We start from the raw sequence: 24,019 nt of genomic DNA, 5'->3' as shown, positions 1-24,019 counted from the left end.
CGAGAAAAGTCACTGTTGAGGAATCTGAAAACTGATTTTTTATTAGAAAATGGCATGAGACTGAAGATTCAAAGACGATATAAACAGTTGATAGAACACTGCCCCTGGTCTTTTCTGTACATTTTTAGCCAACATGGTGATCTGAAACAGTCTGGTGGAGATTGCACTGAAATCAATTGAGAGCACCATTGTTTATATCCAGTCTCCAGTGTTTGTAAAAGAGGTCTGTGATTATGACATGAGTTATCCTCCTAAGGTAATGGTTGAAACTTTATTCATCTAATGAGTTTTACAGCCCACTGTTTGGGTTGCATTAGAGATTTCCAAACTATATCTAATTGTGCTTACATACTTAATATTGAAAATATACATCTTGTAAATGGCATCATTTGAATCGTATTACTATACACAGTCTTCAGAAAATAAAACCACTTAGTACAGAGCCTCTGTAAACAATTGACCAGGAGATACCAGTCATAAAAAGCAATTGTTGCTTGTATGGGAATGATAAAAACATGTTTATCTGACTACAGTACTTACATTTAAAGCCATTTTTTTAGACTTCAAAACTAAATATAATTACATTTTTTTTAAAGACCTTGGTTTCTGAGGGGATGAAAGGCACAGGGGGAAATTATTAGGGAACAGATACTCTGAGCTGTTGAGCTGACTGAGGCAGGAAAACAAGGAGTAACAGAAGACAACTAAATGCAAGACACGCGGTTGTGTTTAAAATCTTCTACTCCTCAGACTCACATTTTTGCATTTCCAAATAAAATCAAGTGTAGTGCAGGAGTGGTTCATTAGTGTCGCGCTGCTTTTCAACGCAGAGGTGAAGGCAGAGGCAAATAAAGGAAGAGCGAGGAATGACTCGGTGTTGACATGTACGGAGTGCTGTGTGGGAGAGTTGATCTGGTGGCTTTTACTGACGGACTGAAGCCACGTTAAAGTATGTAATTATAGAGTGAGACATTCTGGATATAATCGACTGGAGTAGCTGGAAAAAATGCCTTGATGATACTTAGTGGACATTTGTGTGGAGAGCTGTCGTTCCAAAGGGTGTTAGAAGAAATACCACTGTTAAAGTATTTCCACATTATACCTGCATATTCCAGAGCTTGTGTCATCAAAACACAACTGTACTTGAGTTGCAGCAGGGAGGGGAAACAATGTGACTCCATACACGAGGCGATGATTTCCTGTGAAAGAACTCTTGTTTTTTTTTTGTTTTTTAGCCTTAAAAAACACAAACCAAACAGGGAAATTTGAGCAACAGCAGCCTGGGCTGTGATGTGGAGGGTTTCTACAGCAGACCGCCGGTGAGGGCGACGCCTGCTGACTCATCCACCGACTGTCGTCATGGTCCAGCTGGACTGACCCAACGCTGTCAGAGTCCTGGGAACGAGTCGACCTGGACTGTGTCCTGAAAGGCTGATCCCGGGGTGGTGTGAGAGACACGGATCCTCATCTTCAGGTTCACCTGGATGGGGAGGGAGGGATTCAGATGCATTGATTAATCGATACAGTGAGGCGAGACACTACAGGCAAAAACACTGTTTTTTCATGCACTGATCAATTTTGAGATTTTGGGCTATTTTTCTTCCTTAACATATTCTCTCAGAAAAGTCAAAAGAAATGGTAGAAAATCCACATTAAGGTGGTTATTTTACTTCATTTTATCTCTTTTGTTGGTAGATTTCTCCTAAATTCACCAAAAGTTAACATGCTACTGTGGCATACTGTGCTGTGCTTGCTTTACCAGGTCATGTCATGTATCATTGTAAAGCTCTCTCTCGCCCGAACAATGATGTAGGCTCCAAAAATTGTCATTTCCTTTGTATCCGCAACCAATCATAAAAGTATGATTTACATTAACAATCTGAAATTTAGTCTTTAAAGGCTGTTTTCTCAAAATGAGTTTTTCCTCAGACTCTGAGCCTGAAATCTCCACTTCAGCAGCACTTACAGACACCAAACCTTCCAGTTTTATTCCTGTCTATATTCTGAAGGTTTTTACAGAGGGGATTGTTGATATATCATTCAAAGCCTGATTTATACAACATTTTATTCCTAAAAACATGGAAAAATTGGATTTTTTAGGGCTGGTGACAGTATTTTCTCATTTAAAGTGATGAAGAGATATCCAAAATCCCCTCTGTAAAAACTTCGGACTCTAATATGTCAACAAAATAAAACAAGAATTTTGAATGGAGCTTTATCCATTTTTCAGATTTCAGTTCCTGAAATGTTTTTGTCAGATATGGCCTCATTTACATATTTAAACTTAAAATTTGACAAAATATTTGTCTTAATGTGAGTGATAAACTTGGGAAGTTTCATGGTGATATCTGTTCACCTGTAGTGTCTCCCCTTAAGAGTTAAACATGGCTGGATAGCCTTTTGCAGACACAACAAGTTTGTGTGTTTGAAGAATAATTCTCATGTATTGGTACAATAATTTAACATTAACTACGTTTAAAGGTGGAGGTCAATGTCTTGTCATTTCAAAAAAAATCTCACATGTGATTGATCAAACTGTCTGTAACCGACCAGTGTTGGTCTGAGCTTTGTGTTACAGCCTTTTACACACCCACCTTGTTTGGGTTGTTGAGGACCACCATCTGGGTCACCTTAGCTGCGCCTCGTGCGGGGAGAAAGTCCCCACTGGGGGCCTTCATGTGTAACTGGACACTCTGGAGGGAGATCAAATACAACTTTGAAGTTTAAAGCACCGAACGCATTCATGTTGTTGAAAACATGACAGACTCTTAACACTGACCCACCAACAGGGCCGTGGCCAAGATGTCACACATGCTGAGGTCATGAGTCCAAATTCCCCAGCGCACCCCCCACAACACCTTGAAGAAACATCTGACTACAAACCAAAGGAAACTGTGGATTCTACAAGTTTCAGTGTCAGACTTATTTATTATTTGTGTAAATGTTATCTCCAGACACCGAGGTTTAAATGACAGAGATATTGTAAAGGTAGAAATGATTATTTTGATATAATTTAAAGGTACATTGTGTAGGAATTACTCTCATCTAAGCAACTCAATCGTATATTTCATGCTGCATTCATGTGAAACTGGGCAGACGGCAGACGGACGACAGTCGCTGCACCTAACGGCATAAACAAGCCTTTATGTAAACAAGTGGTCCGTCAGCACGAGGCAAAACAATACACGTGACAATATGTTGTCATGGCGATGTCGTATTGTTTACCCGACCCACGTTTTACCGGCTTTCTCTGGACTTCTGTGACTAAAATGACATCTGGTTTGTTACCGACGGCCGTCTGCCCGACTGCAGGTGAATGCAGCATCAGTGTAACGCTCCATTCCTCCTCACTGCGTTACCACGGTGACTTTTCACAGACGCCACCTCCACCTGAGCCGACAGCTCCGGTGTCTCCGGTGAGTTTCCGTGGTTTCCTACCGTCACGGCAGCCAGCACCGAGCTTACCCGCTCCATGTAGATATGAACGATATGAACGGCAAATTCAGAGCTTACCAGAACACTTCAGTTTGTTGATGGGGGGGATTACTGATTAATGAAAAACAGACTTTCGAACCAAATAATCGATTTTCATAAATAGATAACAGGAGACGTTACACAATGTCCCTTTAAAGAAATATTTAAAAACCCATTTACAATTATCTATGTTTACACAAGGTTCCCCTCGGGTCAGTGAAACCCACAGCTCCTAGGAACAGACTGATCCTTAGGGAACAGTAGTGAGCAGCAGCCTGAGCCTGGTTAAATGAGGTGTAACTGCAGCTACAAGATGGAGCTGGAGTAAAGGTGTGTTGACAGTTGCAACTGCTTTACTCATCCACCACATCAGTCTGAGCTCCCACACCTGCCCAGCTCCATAGAAACCTTTTAAAGGGATACTTCACCCAAAATCAATAATTCACCAATTCACCAATTTTTCTTGTATGATATGTTGTGTATATGTATATTTTGTGTGGACCCCAGGAAGACTAGCTGGCTACTAAGGTACCAGCTAATGGGGATCCTTAATAAACAATTCTAAACAATTCTACTCACTGTCATGCCAAGGAAGGGTTTGGAGAACTTTCCGAGTTATCAAAACGCTTTAGGAGTTCCAGGGGGGGTCCGGCTGGCAACAGATTCATATAATGGTAGCGGATAGTGCTCACTTTTGAATCGTCCAAAACGCACACTATGAAACATCCAAATACCTCCATACTAGGGCTGGGACGATATGCTTTTCTCCCGATTCGATTCTTCTACGATTTTTTGGATGGCGATTCGATTTAAATTGCGATTCTACGATATTGCAGATTCTCTCAATTTTTAGTCTGCATTTTTAACATTTATCTGCACACAAATACTGTAGGAGCCTATAAATTAACATACTCCATTATAAAGTGAACTTAAACCCTTTTCAAAACCTGTACTCTCTGTATGTAAAAAAGGCTAACAAATGCACATTGCACAATATATATATATATAAAAAAAAAAAATCGACTTTTGAAAAACAAAATCGATTTAAAAATCGTCAAAAAAGATATTGCGATATTTATGTGAATCGATTTTTTCTCCCACCCCTACTCCATACTGCTCGTCTGTACTGGCCCAAGTGTCCCGAAGCCGTCACATGAAAAAGTTGTTAGGAAAATTTTTTATTGATCTCTGTTTTTATCCTTGTTGTAGCAGTAGCTCCCAGTGGCTCTGCTGATGTTTGTGTGCATGAGCGGGATTTGCTGCCAGATGTTCCTTCGTTGTTGTAAACCATTGGATGTCTGATGTAAACACGGAAGAACATCTCGCGCATCTTGTGCAGCCACTGAGAGAAACAAGGCTACAACAAGGCTAAAAACAGAGATCAAATTCATTTTTTCCTAACAACTTTTTCATGTCACGGCTTCAGGACACTAGGACACTTGGGTCAGTACAGACGAACAGTATGGAGGTATTTGGATGTTTCATAGTGTGTGTTTTGGATGATTCAAAAGTGAGCTCTATCCGCTGCCATCATATGAAAATCCGTTACCAGCTGGACCCCCCCTGGAAGAGTTTGGATAACTCTGAAAGTTCTCCAAACTCTTCCTTGGCATGACGGTGAGTAAAAAATTGGTGAATTATCGATTTTGGGTGAAGTATCCCTTTAACACTAGTCATAGAGAGACTTTGTTCATTGTAATTAGTTGTCCCTAATTAAAAATAACACAATTTTGTGTCAAAATGTCTGGACATTTAGAAGTAAACAGAAATATCCCACTGTTTGCTCTGACGTATGAAAGTTTGTGATGAACTCCACAGAGGACAGAGGAGGACAGAGGAGGACACATGAGGCCTGGCTGTGTGAAGTGGGATGATGAAGTGCAACAAACCTTGGGTACAGCAGCCTGCAGGGTGAAGCCACTCATGTCTGAGTCAGTGGAGTTGGAGGCTATGAGTGTGACTGTCAGGACCGAGTCGGACTGTTTCTCACAGCCGAGTGTCAAAGTCACACCTCCTTTATCATACACCGTCACTGCGGGAGCTATGGAAAGAACATATTATAAAAATGCTGCATTCAATTACAACAAAACAAACAATAGTGACACTATTTTAGGTGATTTATGGAGATATCTGACTGAGAGAGATGAACACAAGTTTCAGTTCATTACATTTTGCATACTCTGGTTCTGTTTCCAAAATCCCCCCGCCATGTTTCAGTCTCTCTTGAGAGTGTGTGTTTGGATGTGTGTATCTCACCTGGTGCCAGGGGTGTTGGCTCTAACCCTCCCAGCAGATCCAGCAGCTCTCCGCCTGCAGAGCTGGCTGCGTTGATGGACAGGCCTGGTGCTGAGCTGAGCTGTGCTGGGCTGGGCTGCAGAGGCTCATCGGAGCCGCCCAGCAGGTCCAAGAGGTCACACACCTGAAGGTCAGCAGGGACAGGGAGATAAACTGAGCCGTCTTCTTTTGAACATTATCACAAACATGCTTTTAATATACTATGAGGGTAAGAATGGTAAGTAAATAAACTGACGACTGCAAAAGAGACAGAACTGTCCTGCAGTTGTGTGTCCTCTGTCAGGTGTTTGATCATTAAGTATTTGCTGCTGCATCACCTCAGATTTAATAGAAAATGATTGAAAATGTGAGGCCAGCACACAAACCTGCGCTCACACAGCACTGATCATTTGTATGACCACACAGGCATTGACAGTCCACCCAGTGTCCAGGTTGACTGAGTGAGTGCACTGTTCATTATGGAACAACAACAACTCTTAGTCTTAGGAGTTACCTTTAATTGTCGGTGCAAGCTATTTTTAGAACGGCGGAACAGAGCTGTGAGCTGCTCAGAGCTACGCTACGGTGGCTAATGGGATTTCTTGGTTTCCCCCATCAAACTCATCAAATACACAATCCAACAACTCCAAAACGCTCTGGTGGACAAGTTGTGACCTGCACATTCACCACGCTATGAGATAATAACAGAATGTTTAGAGACAAGAGTTGTTTTAGAGGTAAATTCATGCAAAACAACTGATGCGCATTCCCGTTGGAGGCAGCTTTTCAGCAAGCAGTCTCTGAATTTACCTCTAAAACAACTCTTGTCTCTAAACATTCTGTTATTATCTCATAGCGTGGTGAATGTGCAGGTCACAACTTGTCCACCAGAGCGTTTTGGAGTTGTTGGATTGTGTATTTGATGAGTTTGATGAGGGAAACCAAGAAATCCCATGAGCCTCTGTAGCGTAGCTCTGAGCAGCTCGTGGCTCGGCTCGGCCGTTCTAAAAATAGCTTGCACCGACAATTAAAGGTAACGAACCTACTGCTATGACTATAGGGATTATGGCAATGGGACAATTTGCCAAAAATGTTGAACTATCCCTTGACACTCTCACACCCAGAGGAGCCTTGTTTGATGATCTAAGACTACTACTACCGCCTACTCTGACTCAGTGGATGTGGTTCTAGTGAGTATGAGCCTGCTGCCTGCCACTGGTCACTCTCCTCCACTTCCTTGCTGAAAAATCCCCTCTGTTACAGGAAACACCAACTCAACTGAAAATGTCCAGTTCTGATGAAGTTTTAAAATGTGCACAGTGCGTCAACAACTAAAGCCTGCGGTTGTTTGAGGTGTTTTCTGAGCAGACAATGAAATAGTGTAAATATTCCAACACAACAAGTTTCTTATTTTGTGAGGGCACCATGGCTACCTCCTTCGCTTAACGCTGACCACGACATTTGTGATTTGTTTCGGGCCTCCGGGTGGCTCAGCTGCTCTCATATAACACAACAGCATCTCTATCATTTCCCATCATGTACCTGGTTAGCAGGCTGCAGTGGGGGCAGTGGCTCCCCCTGCTTCACTTTGGCTGGCTGGATCTCCTTGACGGTTTCCCCTGCTGACTCTCCGTTGGTGTGACCCGGGGAGTTCTTCTCAATCACGGGCATCCGCTCCAGCACCGCCGCCCTGTGAGAGAGGAGGAGGAACACCTTTAGCTTTTGATTGGCCAGAAGAAGAACAAGAAGTAGTTTGCACCACCACTGATAACAGCAGCTGTAAGCAAAACGCGCTGGAGGTCAAAATGACGTCTCCATCGAGCTGTGGCGTACCTCATGTGGTCATACTTCTTGAACAGAGCGTTGTATTCAACTGCCCTCTGCTGGAGCTCCACGTCTATACAGCTGCCGTAGATGCTGACGATGCTTCTGATCCGGCTGGAGATGAAAAGACATTTGGAAAGCCGTTTAGAAACCGCATCTCGTTGTAATAATGACAGAGAGAGACCATTCTAAATATTACACAGACGCCTTTGATGAGAGGCAGGCTTGGTCTCAGTTCCTCCAACTGTAATAAGTGTGACAGAGAAATTGGTACTCATGCACATATGTTTTGGAAATGTTCGAAGATAGAAATATTTTGGAATGAGGTGGAGAAAGAGTTGGACACCTTGACTGGACATAACTTGGACCTATCACCTCTACAGTGTGTTTTGGCAACCAAGTAACAGTCACAAAGCAAAACTCATCATGATACTCTTGTATATGGGTCAGTGACAAAAGCATGCATCAGAGCTGTTAAAATTAATATATTCATGTTGGTTCTGTCATTTGAAATGACATTTGAACCTTTTTTTTTTTTTTTTTTTTACAAAAGTAAGACTGAATGCCCCTGGAAATGTCCAAAGGTGTAACCACAAAGGAATGATATTTTGTACTTCTAAAAAATATACTTTCTTCTGAAAAAATTAAGTTGAAATAGATTATTTGCTGTGTTTCTATATTTAAATTTTAATGCATTTTGGCAACAGTGAGCAGGACATATCCTAACAACACAGCTTTTTTTCTAAATTATGTGACAAATAGTGAAAATTTCGTTAAAAAACATGGTGTTGCATTGCAAAAGTGAATTACATTTATTCCACACTTGAGTCCAGATTTATTTTCCTGTATGAAGTCAGATTTTTATGAAAAAAATACCAGTTACACCATTTGACACTGGGTTGCATCACGTCATTGAATGATATAGCAAGAAAGACTATTCTTAAATCCTGGATTCATAGGGACATTCCTACATTGGACGATTGGTACAAGGAGGTAATGAGCATAGTCATTTGGAAAAACTGACTGATAGCCTTCATGATAACATGGAAGGTTTCACAAAGGTGAGGCAGCCAGTTCTGGATGCTGTGGAGCTGCCTGGTATATGGATGTCATTGTGGTGGTGTGTCTATGTATGTCTGTATGTAAGCTTATATATGAATTATTTATGTGAATTCCGTGTGGTTTTTGTTTTGTCTGTACTCTGGTGACTTTGTTTGTTGTCTAAATATGAAATGTGTCTTGTAAGCCCTGTAAACCCGCCTTAATTGGTGCATGGTACTTAAATAAATATAAATTCATTCATTCATTCATTCATATATGCAAAGTTGTGTTACCAGCTATTTTATGTTCATGTATAATCTTTAAGCAGCTGAAGCTACAGGAAAAATGTATGGTTCTACACAAATTGTATGCAGAGGCAAAAATGTCTATTGATTGAACCTAAAGAGAAAAAAAAAGAAGAAGAAATTGCATCTCTTGTCTCAACAACTCACTGCCCTAAACTTAAATTAAAAGGCAAAACATTCATAATCTCTATCAGTATCCATTAGTGACCAGGCCAGTCTGTCTGTCAACATTTGACCAAGTCACTCAAAGATATTGTTTCTTGGTCTTAACAGTGATGTGCTGTGAGTGACAGAAAGAGTCTCTTACTCCACATTATCAGTGATGCGTGTGCTCAGTTTCATGGTGGCGGTGAGAGCGAAGCCTCTGGTCGCTGGAGACGACATGTGGGACTGCAGAACTGTTTCCAAGGCGTCCAGCACATCGTCCTCGGTGACCTGATCAAGAAACGTGTCAATGTAGAGAAGACACGCTAATAAGACACATTACATACAGACCTCCAGTTTCCAGGGTTAGAAAATTAAGAAAGGACTTAGAATTAATTAAGACTCTTGGTATTGGACTTTGGCACCGGGGACATATTTTAATCTTCAATTACTTTTTAATTTACTCATTTGGCAGATGCTTTTATCCACAGTGACTTACAAGTGAGACTAACGCTTTAGTGCAGTGAGAAGCCCTGGTCTGTGCTTAGTGCTACATCTATTTAATGAGTGCAAGGATCTGCTAGAAGCACCAGTCAGGTACTGTATTAAAGAACAGCATCCCTTACCATCAGCGTAGGTGCACTCTGGACTCTTATATACTTTTATTTATTTTCACATCTATTAGTTTACTTTTGTAGAAACTGTGTAGATGTGTATCTCACACATATTTCATCAGACTTCAGAGTTTATTTACACTGCTCTTCCCAGAATCCCCTTTTAAATCAAACGTCGCCTCTGAAATGTGAGTTTCTATAAGTAACTGCTTTGCATCCAAACACAGCACTGTGTTTGTGGCAGGTAAAACCCACAGTACCAGACAGCAGGTATCCAGGACTGCAAATGAAACAGTTATCTCAATTATATTTAATTGTGCTGTTCAGTGATTAAGAGCCATAATATTCATGAACTTGAACAGATCAGCATTTGTTGTCCTTGGTGTACCTGCACGGGCTCAGTCTCCTGGCACTCTCCTCTTAGCAGCAGGTCTCCATACTCTCCTATACACCAGCAGGCCACCTGCACCAGGGATGGCTGCACCGAGAAGATAGGACACGTTACTAGACAGTCACTGTTTCTCAAGACATGTTAAATACGTAATCATAAAAGACATGATGAGGTTCTTGGCAGACTGGCTCACTGGTCAGTGTCAGTTTGACACATTAACGCCTCTTTTCCTGATTTCACGGTAAATGAATGTGGCAGAAGACGGGAACTGCAGCACGCTGCAGATGACTACATGGCTGCTCATCTGACTTGCTTCCAAAAATAAACCTGGTTGCATCAGCCAATTTCAAACTGAAAGCCCAGCTATTCTCACTGCCACAGAACCAAACCTGCTCCGACTGCTTCAGCAATGACGCTGACTTTTTTTTCTAAGATGAGAACATTTTGTCGTTTATTTACAGAATTTACTCAATTAAGATACATTTTTACAACACAAATAAATCTCATTTGGTTCACCTTAAGAGGACGGATTTAGGCTATTTACCTTCAACAGAATCTCTTGATCTCTGAATATGAAAACATCAGGTGCACTTGAACTACAGTCATCGGTGTGTGAAATGATGAGGGTGTGTGTGTGTGTGTGTTGGTGTGTCTCTGCTTCTACTGTATGCTTCTCTTTACTGCATTTGGAGCGTGCACAAGCCTGTAATTCCTGCATGTCAACTTTGAAGTTTTCCGGACGTCTCCTCTTTGGGACAACTGAACAGTGGGATGATGACGTTCTTCACAACATACACACAATATCCTGTGGTTTGTTTTATTTTACTTGCAAACAGAACTGCATATTATATATACTACATGTTATACTTTTCCGTTTTGTTATTTTCTTAACAGTTCCTCCTACTTTTAAATTATTTTTCTCCCTTAAGACAAACAAACAAACCTGACTTGTTTGTTTGCAAACCAGTTATACTAATAAAGTCATTTGAACTGAGATAAAAAGTAGAGCTAATATACAGTTGGAGATAAAGTAATCTTTGATGAATGTTGTCACACTTCCTTATCTTAATTATTTTATGATACAGGCACACTGTAAAACAACCCACATCATTTAACTGACCAACAACCATAATCCACCTACAACTGTGAGAGCAGGAGACTCTTAGAGACACACACCTGAGAGATGTCGGTGAGCAGGGCCCGGTACAGCTTGTGGACGGTGTAACAGTGCAGCTCAGAGGTGTTGGTGATGAGCTGGATCAGGTTGGGAACCGTCTCATCTCTCACGTCGCCCCCTGCCTGGCAGAGTGGGGAACCATAGTCAAACACATGCACAGCCAGACAGCTGGTGTAGTATCTGGGTCGTCCTACATTTCCTCCAAGACACAACGACCTCACTTGGGGGGGGGACGCCTTCATTCATTTCACAGTTCATATACATAACAACAGATATTTGGCTGAATGAACTCTTAATTTATGCCACATTTCCATCAATACCCTGTCTATACACCCCCCCCCCCCCCCCCTCTCTCTGCATCATTCAGCAAAACAAAGGATTAGTGTCAGCATTAGCTTTTACAGCGATCATGTGGGTGTCATTTACTCTCTCACCGACACGCGGGACAAAATGAAAAGTAAGGATTTTAGATTTTCAGATTGCAAAATGGAAAGAATTAGAACAGGATAAAAAGCTTTTATCGGCCACTGGGCTGCAGGTCTGAAGGTTTGTACAGAGAGTAGTACAAAGTTCATACAGCGCACTGTTTCTAGTCTAGATAGAAGATGCACAAATAAAATATTTAGCACCACAGTGCGTATGGACTCTTTATTCATGTGGCCCCTGGTGTCTGCACTGTGGCATCAAACATTAATGATGTGAGTGTGCAGCGGTGCGGGGCTCGGTTTTGTATTTACCGTGGTGAGGACATGCAGGATGGTGTCAATGTGCCAGCGCTGGGAAGGTGCATACCTGACAGAGACAGAGACACACACAGCTAACTCAGTGGTGACTCAGAAACGCACACACACAACCGCCATCTGCATCTTACCACCGCTTGTTCACAAAAACACACACACACACACACATAAACAGAGAATTGCATTAAGTGGTGGAGTGATGTGCAGCAGACACAGTGAAGGCTAGATAGACAGGGATGTCATTAGCCCCTTTTATGCAGCCTGCTCCGAGGCAGGGCCGCTCTGTTAATCTGCCTCCTCGCTGTTCGGTATAAAAAGATGTGAACACAACACAGGATTTGGGAGGATGAACCGCCTTCGTGACGGCAGCAGAGGTTGTGACAAAGCCAGAGTGGCATCTGTATGACAGAGAGGCAAGGTGGGACAGTGACGCTGCTGTCAACGATGAGAGCGTACCATCTGAAAACCACACACTGGGCCACATCGTACAGCTTAGTTGGGTTAAAGGGATACTTCACCCAAAATCTAATATGGAAGATTTATGCTACGTTCAAGACAACTCGGAAGTCGGAAAAAAACGAGCTCCGAGTTGTCAAAAACAAATTGAACGGCGTCGAACTCGGAAATTACAGGTCGGAAACTATTTCAGAGCTCCGACTTTCCGACTTGACGTCACAACAACATCAAAACATGGCAGACCTCGTCTTAAACGGTTAGAATTTAGACATTATTAAGTTATTTGTTGAGGTTTTAATGCATATTTTTTGTGTATTATTGCAGTAGCCTATATGAAATATGTTTATATTAAGCTGTGATTGTTGTATTGTGTGAAACTGTAGTCCTCGTATGTGACGGAAATAACGTTTTACCGTTATCAAGGCCATAACATTATATGTGCACTCATCTGCGGTGTCTGCTCTCCTCTTCATTTGTCTCTAAAATAAACACAATTTTCTGCTGCATATATTTTTCGTATTCAGCTTTGAGCCACAATATGCCAAACTTCCTTCGGGTATCCATGTTTTTTCTCTTCCGAGTTCCTGCGGTGTGAACGCAATTTTGCCAGAAGTCGGAAATTTCCGAGTTGGGAATTCCGATGTCCGAGTTGTTATGAACGCAGCATTAAAAGTGAGCACTATTCGCCACCATTCGCCACCAATATATGAAAACCCGTTGCCAGCAGGACCCCCCCTGGAACTCCAAAAGCGTTTTCATAACTCTGAAAGTTCTCCGAATCCCTTCCTTGGCATGACGGTGAGTAGAAAATAGGTGAATTATTGATTTTGGGTGAAGTATCCCTTTACAGTGTTGTAGCAGGATCTGTGTTTAAAAGGGGCTACTGAGGGTGGAGACGGACAGAGCAACACATGTAGCCACATACAGTACATACTAATTCAGGCAGAGTTTTTGTTGCAGCTTTCACACCAGATCACAGTTCTCCTGGTTTCACACATCAGACGCTTCCACATGCACATGCACAGGTACAAGGTGTGTACGTATGTGATACAACCACGTATGTGCGCACGTTAGTGTGTCGGCAGTGTTTCCCTCACCTTTCGGCTGCGTTGAATATGCCGTTGGCAGCTTGAGATCTGAGCTCCAGGGGGCAGGAGGAGAGGAAGAGGAGCAGCTCCTTCATCATGGAGCGGATGTTGGAGGCCGACACCAGAGCTAAGGAGAGATCCAGTGCACGACTGGAGGTGGGAGGAGAGAGATGGTCATGGGAAATAAAACTCTGCTGTGAGCGTGGTGATGTTTCATTATTAACTCAAATCATTTCACAGAAATGTGGACCACAGTTGGTTCTGTTGGTACAGCGGAGCTCTGGATGTTTACAGCCGGTGCAGTTCACGTGGGAGTGACAGTGAATGTCTCGCTGCATCCATCAACATCCACGATTTCATCCAAGTGCTCTTACAACAGGAAGACACACGTCATCACCTCAATCATGTGTTTCTGCCTGAAGCTACGTTCAGTGTGTTTACTTTGATTATTTCTATATTTATAAATGTAAATTCTATGTTTAATCTGTGTTGCCCTAGAGATAAAACTGACTTTTGCTTATGCATACATGATAAACAGGGGCTTGCTTCACTGTTGACGTAAATCTGTCCTGGTCAAACAGGCCAACTCCTACTGTTTGAGATTTTCCTATGTCCTCTGTTTTCCTAGATCAGATCCTCCTGCCCCTCCTCACTCTGCAGCAGAGTTAGGTGTCATGAGGTAACATTAGTGGCCTCCTATTAAATTCTTATTGTAGATTTATTTAAAATCCTGTAATCGATCGGATGTGTACAACTCAAGGTAAAATATCAGCTTCAGTAACAGTGGGCCAGATTTGGCTCTATGATTCACAATTCATGTCCCACTGCCATCAAACATGAATTATAATCGGAGAATGTTACAAACATTCAAACAAAGATATGACATACTTTTAAAGAGGTTTCAATTCTTACATGTCCAACATTTTGGGAATTTGATTTATTTGACTGCCACCACAAAATGCTAATTATTCATAAATATGAAAAACAATAAAAAACAAACATCTCTAAACCATGTAAGAAAACTCTCACAACATACATAAGGAGTTGACTGGAAAAGCAGCTGTGTGAAGAACAGGCGGACGTTACCGTTTGACTGAAGCATCCTGGTCCTTCAGGCAGTCCACTATGGTTCCCCTGTGGCGCTGTACTGCAATGTGATCTGTCCCCACAATCCTCTGAAGAGAAGTCATGGCGATATACCTGTGCACACATTAACAACGGCAAAAAATTAAAGATGTCATGTTTTACGCTTCATGCTCCGTTGTGATGAAGAGGTGAACGTGAGCTGCATTCACCGAGGTCAGTTTGATTCTGAGTGTGAAGCATAGCACAGCATACTGTATATTCAGCTAATAAATCCTTTTAAAAATAATTTCTAACCATCCGTTAACAATGGAGACAGCTTTACAGCGCTGTACAAATGTAACTTTCTCATTAACACAGACTGAATAATTAATGTTTCCACTTGAAATGCCTCATGAGCTGATTAAGTATTTATGCCAGCACAGGAGAGATGTTATCTAGTCGGGCAGTTCTTGCAGGAATAAACCAGACCTATTACTGTCACACTGCCACAGAGAGATCCACAGGTCCTGCACCTAGAAACCAGACAGGTCTGTCCCCCCCGACGGAGACAGACCTACAGAATAGTAACGTAACAAAACTCCCAAGGAGCCTCTGACAGGTGTCCTCGCAAATGAAGAGATCAGCATAAACAGACGGACTGCGGCCTTCTGCTGCCGCTCTAGAGGAAAGGCTCCAGGGAAAGTGATTAGTGAGCTCAGACTGATAACAGCCGGCCGGGAGGTTTGTGTCTCTGCCTGCAGTGAGTTTGCTGTTTGGCTTTTGTGCAACAGAAAAAGCAGAGTGACCACAGGAGATAAGAGAGAGAGGAAGGAAGAAATTGAAAAGGGAAGGAAACGCAGGAACGTGGGCAGGGAGGACTGAAGGGGAAACATCTCTCACCGAATGTTCCTGTCGTTGTTCAGGAGGAACCTTCCCAGGATGTTGACAGCCAGGACCTGTGGCACAGGTGCAACGAAGTAACATGTGCATTAGTTATTCAGCTAACACTATCCACTATGTATTAATGTGGTTAAACGCAGTGAGAGGTTGCTGCTGGTCGCTCACCCTGAGGCCGCTCTCTGACTTGATGTCCAGCACAGTGAGAACAGTCTCATACAGCACAGCGTTGCCCACAGTCTTGGTGCTGTCAGTGTTGGTGGCCACCTGTACAGCAAGTCCAACATACACACATCAATACATGAGTCAGTCAACAACATCCAGCCATCTCCCTGAATCGACAATAATGGACATTAAAGGGATAGTTCAACATTTTGGCAAATTGTCCCATTGCCATAATCCCTATAGTTTTAGGAGTAGGTTCGTTACCATTAATTGTCGGTGCAATTTTTAGAACGGTGGAGCAGAGCCGCGAGCTCATGGAATTTCTTGGTTTCCCACATCAAACTCATTAAATACACAATCCAACAACTCCAAAACGCTCTGGTGGATGAGTTGTGACCTGCAAATTCATCACGCTATGAGATAATAACGGGACGTTACGACACAGAGTTGTTTTTGAGGTAAATTCATGCAAAACTGCTGATGCGCGTTCCCGTCTGAGGCAGTTTTTCAGCAAGCAGTCTCTGCATTTGCCTCTAAAACAACTCTGTCTCGTAACGCTCCATTATTATCTCATAGCGTGGTGAATGTGCAGGTCACAACTTGTCCACCAGAGCGTTGTGGAGTTGTTGGATTGTGTATTTAATGAGTTTGATGAGGGAAACCAAGAAATCCCATGAGCCTCCGTAGTGTAGCTCTGAGCAGCTTGTGGCTCTGCTCCGCCGTTCTAAAAATAGCTTGCACTGACAATAAAAATAACAAACCTACTGCTATGACTATAGGGATTATGGCAATGGACCAATTTGCCAAAATGTTGAACTATCCCTTTAAAGTGACAGTTCAGGTTGTTTGCATGTGATTGTGTGAGGTAGTTATCTGTAATCAGTGTATTAGCTGCAGTACATTCAAATAGGCTAAGCAGTGATGTGGACAGGGGCCAGAGACAAAAATGTGTTTAATAGGGCTGGGTTTAAAAAAATCGATTTTCCTATTTATATCGATCTTCATTTGAAAGATCCGATATCAATCCATAAAATCCTTAGATCGAGCTTTTAATGTAAACCATTGCACTGTTTCACTGATTACTTCTGGAGTGAGTCACTTTAAATAAATGTGCATTCATGTAACTGCTTTTTCGGTCAACTTAATATAAAGATGTATATTTTCAATCATACGTCAGGCTAGAGAGTTCCATCTTTGTACAATTTGCATTATTAGTTTTGTGAAAATCTCTTTCATAACCAAGCAAATTGGTTATTAAAACTGAAATACCTCCAAATGAATCAATATCGAGCCAAGTCAGGACCTTGTGAATCGCAATCAAATCAATTCAGTAAATCAGTAGTGTTACCCAGCCCTAGTGTTTAACCACAAGATCAGAATGAGTTTAACTTTATTCTGGATATTTTCACTTCTTCACCTTTACAAGAGCTTTCCTTTCTCAGCCTTTGTACTGCTACATTCCTACACACAAGTGCACCAACTCTTAGTTCGTTCTGACTCAGCTGATCTTAGCTCTAACACAGCTGCGCAGTCGATGCCCTTGTGTTGGAAGGTGGTAGTTTATCGGTTGAGAAAATGTAGTTCCACAGGAAAAGTGCTGTCTGATGCTAAGATAAAGAAGTGAACATATTCAGAATAAAGAGCGCACTTACACTGATACTGGCTTTTGTCAGCGGTGCCACAGCAGCAGCAGCACATCACTGATCTGTGTCAGTGCTCTCAAATCTACTGCAGGGGATACACTGACTACAGACAAGTACCACACACAACCCCAAGTTCTGCTTCTGGCTACAGAACAGCTGACACAAGTCTGACGTTTTTTAATGTGTTGTGTCTGACACCCATTCATTCTGGGGAGAATACTGGAGTAGACAGGAAGTGATGTATTCAAGTTAGTTTGGAATAAATATATCAACCAATGGAGCCCTGCATGGGTAAGCACTATAGACAATGGATGAATAAATACTGTAGATAACAATCAAGGCTAGCAACAGCAGAAACGTTATCATTAGAAAATTTCGAAGTGATGTGACAGCACGTTCTCTTTATGAAATGATAAATAAAAAGAAGTAAAAATGTTCACTTCATGATGCAGAGAACACAGACAACAGACCACAAATGGCCCATCTGTAAGTGAGTAATGGACCTGAGCAAGTAGGTCATTCATGGCGTCACTGGCTGATTCATTGTTGCGACCGAGGATCCTCAGCAACCTCAAGATGCGAACCTGAGGACCGGCAGAAACAGGAGGATGAGATGAGTGGTGTATACGTTAATGACAAAATGAAACAAAAGACAGAAACAATAAATAAACAGAGTAAGTCAAATACAGCTGACTGATTTCAAATGAATCTCCTAAAAGCTCGACACTTCCAATGACTTGGAAACTGCAATGCCAACAAAACTTTTCATCTTTCAAACTACAAAAGTAAATATGAAAAAAATAAACAACACATCATCAAATCAATCAAAAAAGAGACATGATACTGTAACAGAGGTCGGGGTGAAGGCTGGCTGACCTGTAGGAAGGGATCACTGATTCCTGCCACATCGTGCTCTGGAGAATAACCCGAGATGACCAGACTTTTCATGATCTGAACCAGGTCTGGCACCGTCTGACAGACACAAACACACAACACAAACAGATTACAACACAGTGGGTGTGTGGAGACACTGAACTTAACAGATCAGGATATGTATGCGCATGTGTGTGTGTGTTTCTTGTACCTTCCTGAAGCGTTCCAGTGTCTCTGGATTGCGCTCACACAGCTCAGTGATGAGCACCACAGCTCCATGTAACACACCTGCAGATAAAAGGGAGAATAAAGTGAGAGCGTTTGGAGACGGTACAATGTGAGACGAGATCGTCCGGACTGTGCCTTTAAGATCCACTGACCGTGGTTCTTCTCAGAGAGGAGGGAGCGAGCAGCCGGAGTGAAAAGCTCCCCGAGTTCGTGGACTTTTCTCACAATGTGAACAGCACAGAGAGCAGCCTGAAAGAACAGTGGGCCGAGTCATCAGCACCGTTACATCACTACAACCACACTGTCTGTGTTTCTGCTGACAGAGGACAGTATTCACAAGTCATAGCACGACAGTGGTGAGACGGTAGGATTCAACTGGACGACTGCCAACGCTAGTGATGAGTGCAACATAATAAATCATATTAGCTTCAAATGAACATTTAATTATCTTCATTTTGGTTCATCGCTACACATTAAACAGAGGATACGACATTTCACTGAGAAGACAGGAAAAACATAATTTATCTTTCACGCCTGGGTAAATGTAATAATGACACAATCATCACAGCGATAGATTGGGTTCCTCATACACAACGTTAACGGCAGAAGTGCTAATAAAGTGTGAGTACAGCTGAATAAATCACAAATAACCCCGGTGAGGTCCTCACCTTTTTCTTGATATAGGAGTTGGAGGCTCGGAGCAGCCTGTCGATCTCTGGTGCCAGGTCTCTGCACATCTCAGCTGAGCCCATACAGGCCAGAGTGCACAGAGCCAGAGACTGTATGTACTGGTTACTGTGAGCCAGATCACTGAGAAACACACACACGGAAACACACAGTGATTATGGTGTAGATTTAAGACTTAATATCCTCCATTTGGTCTACTTGGTGAGAAGCTATGATTCTCTTTTCTTATGCACTGTTCCCCACTGTGTGTAATGGGTTTACTGTATTTACTTGAAATGAGATCAGACAGCCTGTTGACAGCAGCGCAGGCCTGAGGCGCTGTGATTTGACTAGTGATAATACAATAAGTGGGAATGAGCTGATGCACCTCTTCCATCACCTCTCCTGTGACAGCTCACACTGTCGCTGCTGCATCACCACTGCCAGCCCTATTGTTATACACTGACTTTTATAATGACCATAATAATAATTATATCTGTAGATGAGCAGACAGATAAGTGAAGAGTTGAGGGGAGAGAGCAATCATGTGATGCAAGAGCAAAACTACTGCCCGTGGTTATAATTAAGACCTAAATCTGCTTTGTATACTGTAAATGTGGCCTCCACTTCCTCTTGTCACATACAACAGTTTAAAACTCAGTGTAACGAGGTGCAGACGAGTGAGTTTGGAGCTGACAAGAGGCTCGAAAAAAAGAGAGTGAGACGTAGCCGCCGTGAAATGATGACCCCGCCCCTGCGGAGGAGGAACTATGAAGAACTCAGCTGTGACCGAAAAGCACCTAAACCGAGTCGAGTAGAGTTGTAACTGTGTAGTGGAAAGGGGTGCAAAATAATGGTAACTGGTAGTGGAAACTCTGCTTTACATTGTTTTAACATCTTCATCTTCATCTTCGTAAAATCATCATTCTGAAGGTGTGGCGGCTTTTATTTTGCCGTGGCGGTGCGCCACAAATAATTACATGTAGCAGAAACCCTGAAACTATTTATAACCGAGTATAATTTGTTCATATTTGTTGCTCAGTCATAAATGTTTGTGTTTTTTGTCCTGAATAACTTTTCTGCCAGATGAACGTAATGGACAAACATATGACTGGTGGTCTGGTACGCATTAGTCTACATCAACAGACAGGGTTATCCTACCACATTAGTGTCTGATGGTTTGTGTGAGAGTGGCACTGGATGAAGTCAATTTCCCAGTGACACTGAATGCTTGATGACACAGTGTAACATTGATGTATTTATATATCTAACTCAATAATAAAAATTTGATTTACACAGTTTACACTGTGTGTCAATGTCTTTGCATGTGTATATTGACAAGCCATCTATCAAATACTCATCAATGTGATTCACAGGTTGTAGACTCTGGCTGCCTATTCCAGGTTTGGCTTGTACACTAACAGTCGACATACGACCTCTGTTGTTTTGTGGGTGATCTGTTTGTGAGGAACCTTCTGTTTTAAGTGCTCATCTCCAGACATGTGACTGCTTCTCCGAGACCAAGTCGACCTCGGACACTATTTTGCAGCAGCACTGTCACTGATCGCTTTAAAGAGACGCAAACAGGCCAGAGTGTTTTCTCATCTGTAGCAGAAGGATGATGGGCGCAGCCAGACCATTCTCCAGAGCTGACGCAGCACTGTAAGTCTGGCTGAGCAAGACTAAGTGTTCATTAAAGCAGTCCTCAAACGTAGCACTAAAGTCCTATAACATCAAAGTCAGGATTACATTACCCACATACACTGTGTGTGTACTAGGCTTGTAATGGCTAATGCTGCAGTGATGATGAGCAGACTACAGTGGTCTGAGGAACTGAAATTGTTTCAGTTTCAGCCACAACTAATGCAGCCTCAAGAGACATCATTTATCAGACGGTGTACAGCTCCAACTAAAGGTTTAAGACCATTTCTTTCACATGTGCAGCGACTCCCTCAGCTCTATAAAAAGACTCTGATATATAAAAATGCATGAAGTGATACTCTAATTCAATATAAATACCAAACACATGGATAAAAGATCAAATATCCAACATAATTTGAGTTTGTAATTTTGCTTTAAGATGACTTTATATTGTTTAGTGTCGTGCTGTCCTCACTTCTTGATGGAATTGGTGATGAGCAAGCTGGCGTCCTGCTTTTCATCCAGCAGCATCATGGCTCCCAGATATCCCACACGCTTCTCGCTGTAGCGAGGGCTGGCTATCATCCGAACACACTCCATCTAGTAGGAAAAAGCAACATGTCCTTCAACTGAGACGTTACTTCAAAACACCACTAGCACTGCTGATGATGGCCTGAAGGCTGTCTCTGCTGGAGGGCAGGCTCCACACAGCTCCAGAGCAGCAACCCCCGGAGCTGGGACGGACTCGGTGGCCCAGTTCCAGTGCTGCCCAGCCTCGTGGACTAACAGACTTTGACATGGGCTCCAAAAGCTGAAGACTTTTGCTTGAGGGAGGTATGACTGGGGGATGGCAAGGGGAAGTCTGAGGCAGAAAGTTCTGGCATGCACATAGAGAAGAGGTTACATTACTAGTATCAGTGTAAGTTATTGTGTTTATCTAATACACATTGATATCTAATTTCTCCACATATTCAAGCTCTGTCGTGCACCCACACATTTTCTGCAGAGCACACATTATAACTGTAAAGGATCAGTGTTCAAGCCACAGCAGCTTGGCAATGGGACTGGACTGGTTTATTGCAATTTGGAACAATTCAGTCATTAATTAAAAAACAGTCCCTTCAGCTGCCATGTTGGTTTGAAACCCTTGCGAACCCACTAACTGAAGCAAAACCCCATGACAGGAATTAGCAAAAATCCCCTCACCTGACCAAAGTGAGCAGGGTAGCCCAACATGTGCACGTAGAGCAGCTTGGCCAGGTTGTGCGATCGTGCACCATTGTCACTCTGTCTGAACTGTGCCCGGATGGCTGCACACTCCCTCTGGATGACGCCCCGCTCCTCACACTGGGTCCTGGCTGACCTGATGGCCCGGATCATCTCCTGCAGGGGTACTGATGGAGACATGGCTGTGTGTGTGTGTGTGTGTGTGTGTGTGTGTGTGTGTGTGTGTGTGTGTGTGTGTGTGTGTGTGTGTGTGTGTGTGTGTGTGTGTGTGTGTGTGTGAGTGTATGTGTGTGTGTGTGGGTGGGTGGGTGGGGTGCCTGTATGTGTGTTTATATGTGTGTATAAGGTGTGGTGTTAAAGCCGCAGTATGTAACTTATTTGGCTTTTTATTAGCAAAAATCAAATATTGCTTTCATAAATACGTATTTCACTGAAGTCGAATCACACCGGCATACAAATGAAAGCTTTCTCGTACCTTAAAATGAGTTGTTACAAGTCGTTACAAATACATACGTGGGCGAGGCACCGAACCATCACCATTTTTTAACGAGTGGCAGCATAACCATAGAAACTCACCGGAGCTGTCGGCTCGGGGAGAAAGTTTTCCAGGTAGCGCCTGTTAAAACTGTCACCACTATCAAGTGTGAGGAAGGACGGAGGCACTGATGTTGCATTCAGGTGCAGTCTGTCTGACGTCTGCCCGATTTAACGTGAATGCAACATCAAGAATCCGTTCCGATATGCAACCGCACCGCTAGATGGGGGTAATTCCTATAATACCTTTAAGGAAATGTCAAATATATTATGAATGAATATATAAGGAGTGACATTATCAGTCAGTATTTCAGCCTGTAGGTGTGTTGTAAGGTTGGTAGTATAAGCAGAGCAGCACTGTCTCTGAGGAGAGGAGCCCAACAGTATCACGACCTTTTAAACTACCTTTAAAGTCTGGTTAACAATGGCTGCTCAGTCCAGTGACAGATTGTTTACACTTGTTCACATCTACAACTGCCTTAATGGACAGTTGCTGCACAAAATCCGCTTATAAATGAGTTATTGGCGCAGTAAAACACATTTCAATTGACGAGTTATCCCAGAAGTTCGCGTGACGCCCCCAGCACGGTGGAGGATGCGGGTCAGTGAAATGAGCCGGGGGCTAGCCGAGTGACCGAGCTGAGCTAACCTTGCAGATGCTGTCAAGCCTGCTCTGAGAGACTGCCGAGCTAAAGAGCTAGCTGAGTTAGCACGACAGCTGCTTCGTTTGAATGGTTTAGTGTCCAAAACAACAACAACGTACCTCTACACTGCGCGGGGAGTCGCCAGTATTTACAAAGTAGACCGGTTCAACCCGAACCCCCTCTTACACACGGCGGTAGTCAGTTGGCTGGAAACCCCAATACTGAGGTAACGGCCATGTAGCGTCAAGATTACCCGAGTAATCACGGCGACTTCCTGTCCTGACCTTCAAAATAAAACCCGCGTATTCAGATTCCGCTTTGTTTCAGGAAACTGTCTCGAGGGATTATTACCATTGGACATCCATGATTATTACACATGATTTGATGTAATAGCCTGGTCTCAGGGTGATTTTTTTTTCTGTGACTTGAGTTAGGAAATTCTTGTGTTTTGTTGCGAATGAATCTGTCTAAATTCACCCCAGCAGCCTGCGCCACTCAGGTCACATTTGACGAATTACACAATCAAAATAGGCTACAGTTTTGTTCTATTGTAACAAATTAATAAATGTTCAGCTATGTTCCGACATATGTTTTTTTTGTTTTTGTTTTAGTTCAGGAAATAACTGGCCTTTTTAGAGCAATTTAAATATGCTTTCAAAGAAATTTCGACTTTGCCAAGTCACATTATGTAAGAAGTAGCCTAAAGGCTTGTGTTTTTTTTTTTTACCACTGCTCATACCATCGACAGCTCAGGCCCCAAGACTAGACAAACCATAGACTGTAAAAGAGACAAACACGTTTAATGTGCTCGCTGATTTGCAGTAATTCCATCAATTGCTAAGAACATACCTACTTGGACATATAATGCTGATGCCAAGCCAAATAGTTCTCCCACCTTGTGCGTATAT

At 42.6% G+C, this 24,019-nt stretch overlaps 1 protein-coding gene across 1 annotated transcript; it reads right to left on the bottom strand.

Annotated features, from left to right (window-relative positions):
* Positions 1-15: 15 nt before the first annotated feature.
* Positions 16-23,364, bottom strand: ap1g2 (adaptor related protein complex 1 subunit gamma 2). Its single transcript, XM_083991440.1, has 22 exons — positions 23,231-23,364; positions 21,913-22,250; positions 21,182-21,306; positions 19,068-19,209; positions 18,552-18,648; positions 18,383-18,459; positions 18,175-18,270; positions 17,802-17,882; positions 15,659-15,757; positions 15,494-15,549; positions 14,615-14,728; positions 13,538-13,678; positions 11,982-12,036; positions 11,244-11,366; positions 10,065-10,154; positions 9,226-9,353; positions 7,582-7,686; positions 7,291-7,438; positions 5,731-5,893; positions 5,364-5,515; positions 2,595-2,693; positions 16-1,480 (listed from the first exon to the last, which is right to left on the bottom strand). Exons 2-22 carry the CDS (start codon positions 22,111-22,113, stop codon positions 1,388-1,390), a joined length of 2,385 nt encoding a protein of 794 aa, XP_083847566.1. The 5' UTR covers positions 22,114-22,250; positions 23,231-23,364; the 3' UTR covers positions 16-1,387.
* Between the last annotated feature and the right edge of the window lie 655 nt (positions 23,365-24,019).

The sequence above is a fragment of the Trachurus trachurus genome, assembly GCF_905171665.1.
Source record: "Trachurus trachurus genome assembly, chromosome: 17".
NCBI classification, from domain to species: Eukaryota; Metazoa; Chordata; class Actinopteri; order Carangiformes; family Carangidae; genus Trachurus; species Trachurus trachurus.
Note: the sequence above shows the minus strand (reverse complement) of the source record. Positions and strands in the feature narration are given on the sequence as shown.

Coding starts and splice junctions, on each gene's coding strand:
- ap1g2 (XM_083991440.1), bottom strand. CDS start 22,113: ATGTCTCCATCAGTACCCCTGCAGGAGATGATCCGGGCCATCAGGTCA. Junction 17,883..18,174: donor TCAGTGATCCCTTCCTACAG/GTCAGCCAGCCT, acceptor GCCGGTCCTCAG/GTTCGCATCTTGAGGTTGCT. Junction 7,687..9,225: donor CGCATCACTGATAATGTGGA/GTAAGAGACTCT, acceptor TTTCATCTCCAG/CCGGATCAGAAGCATCGTCA.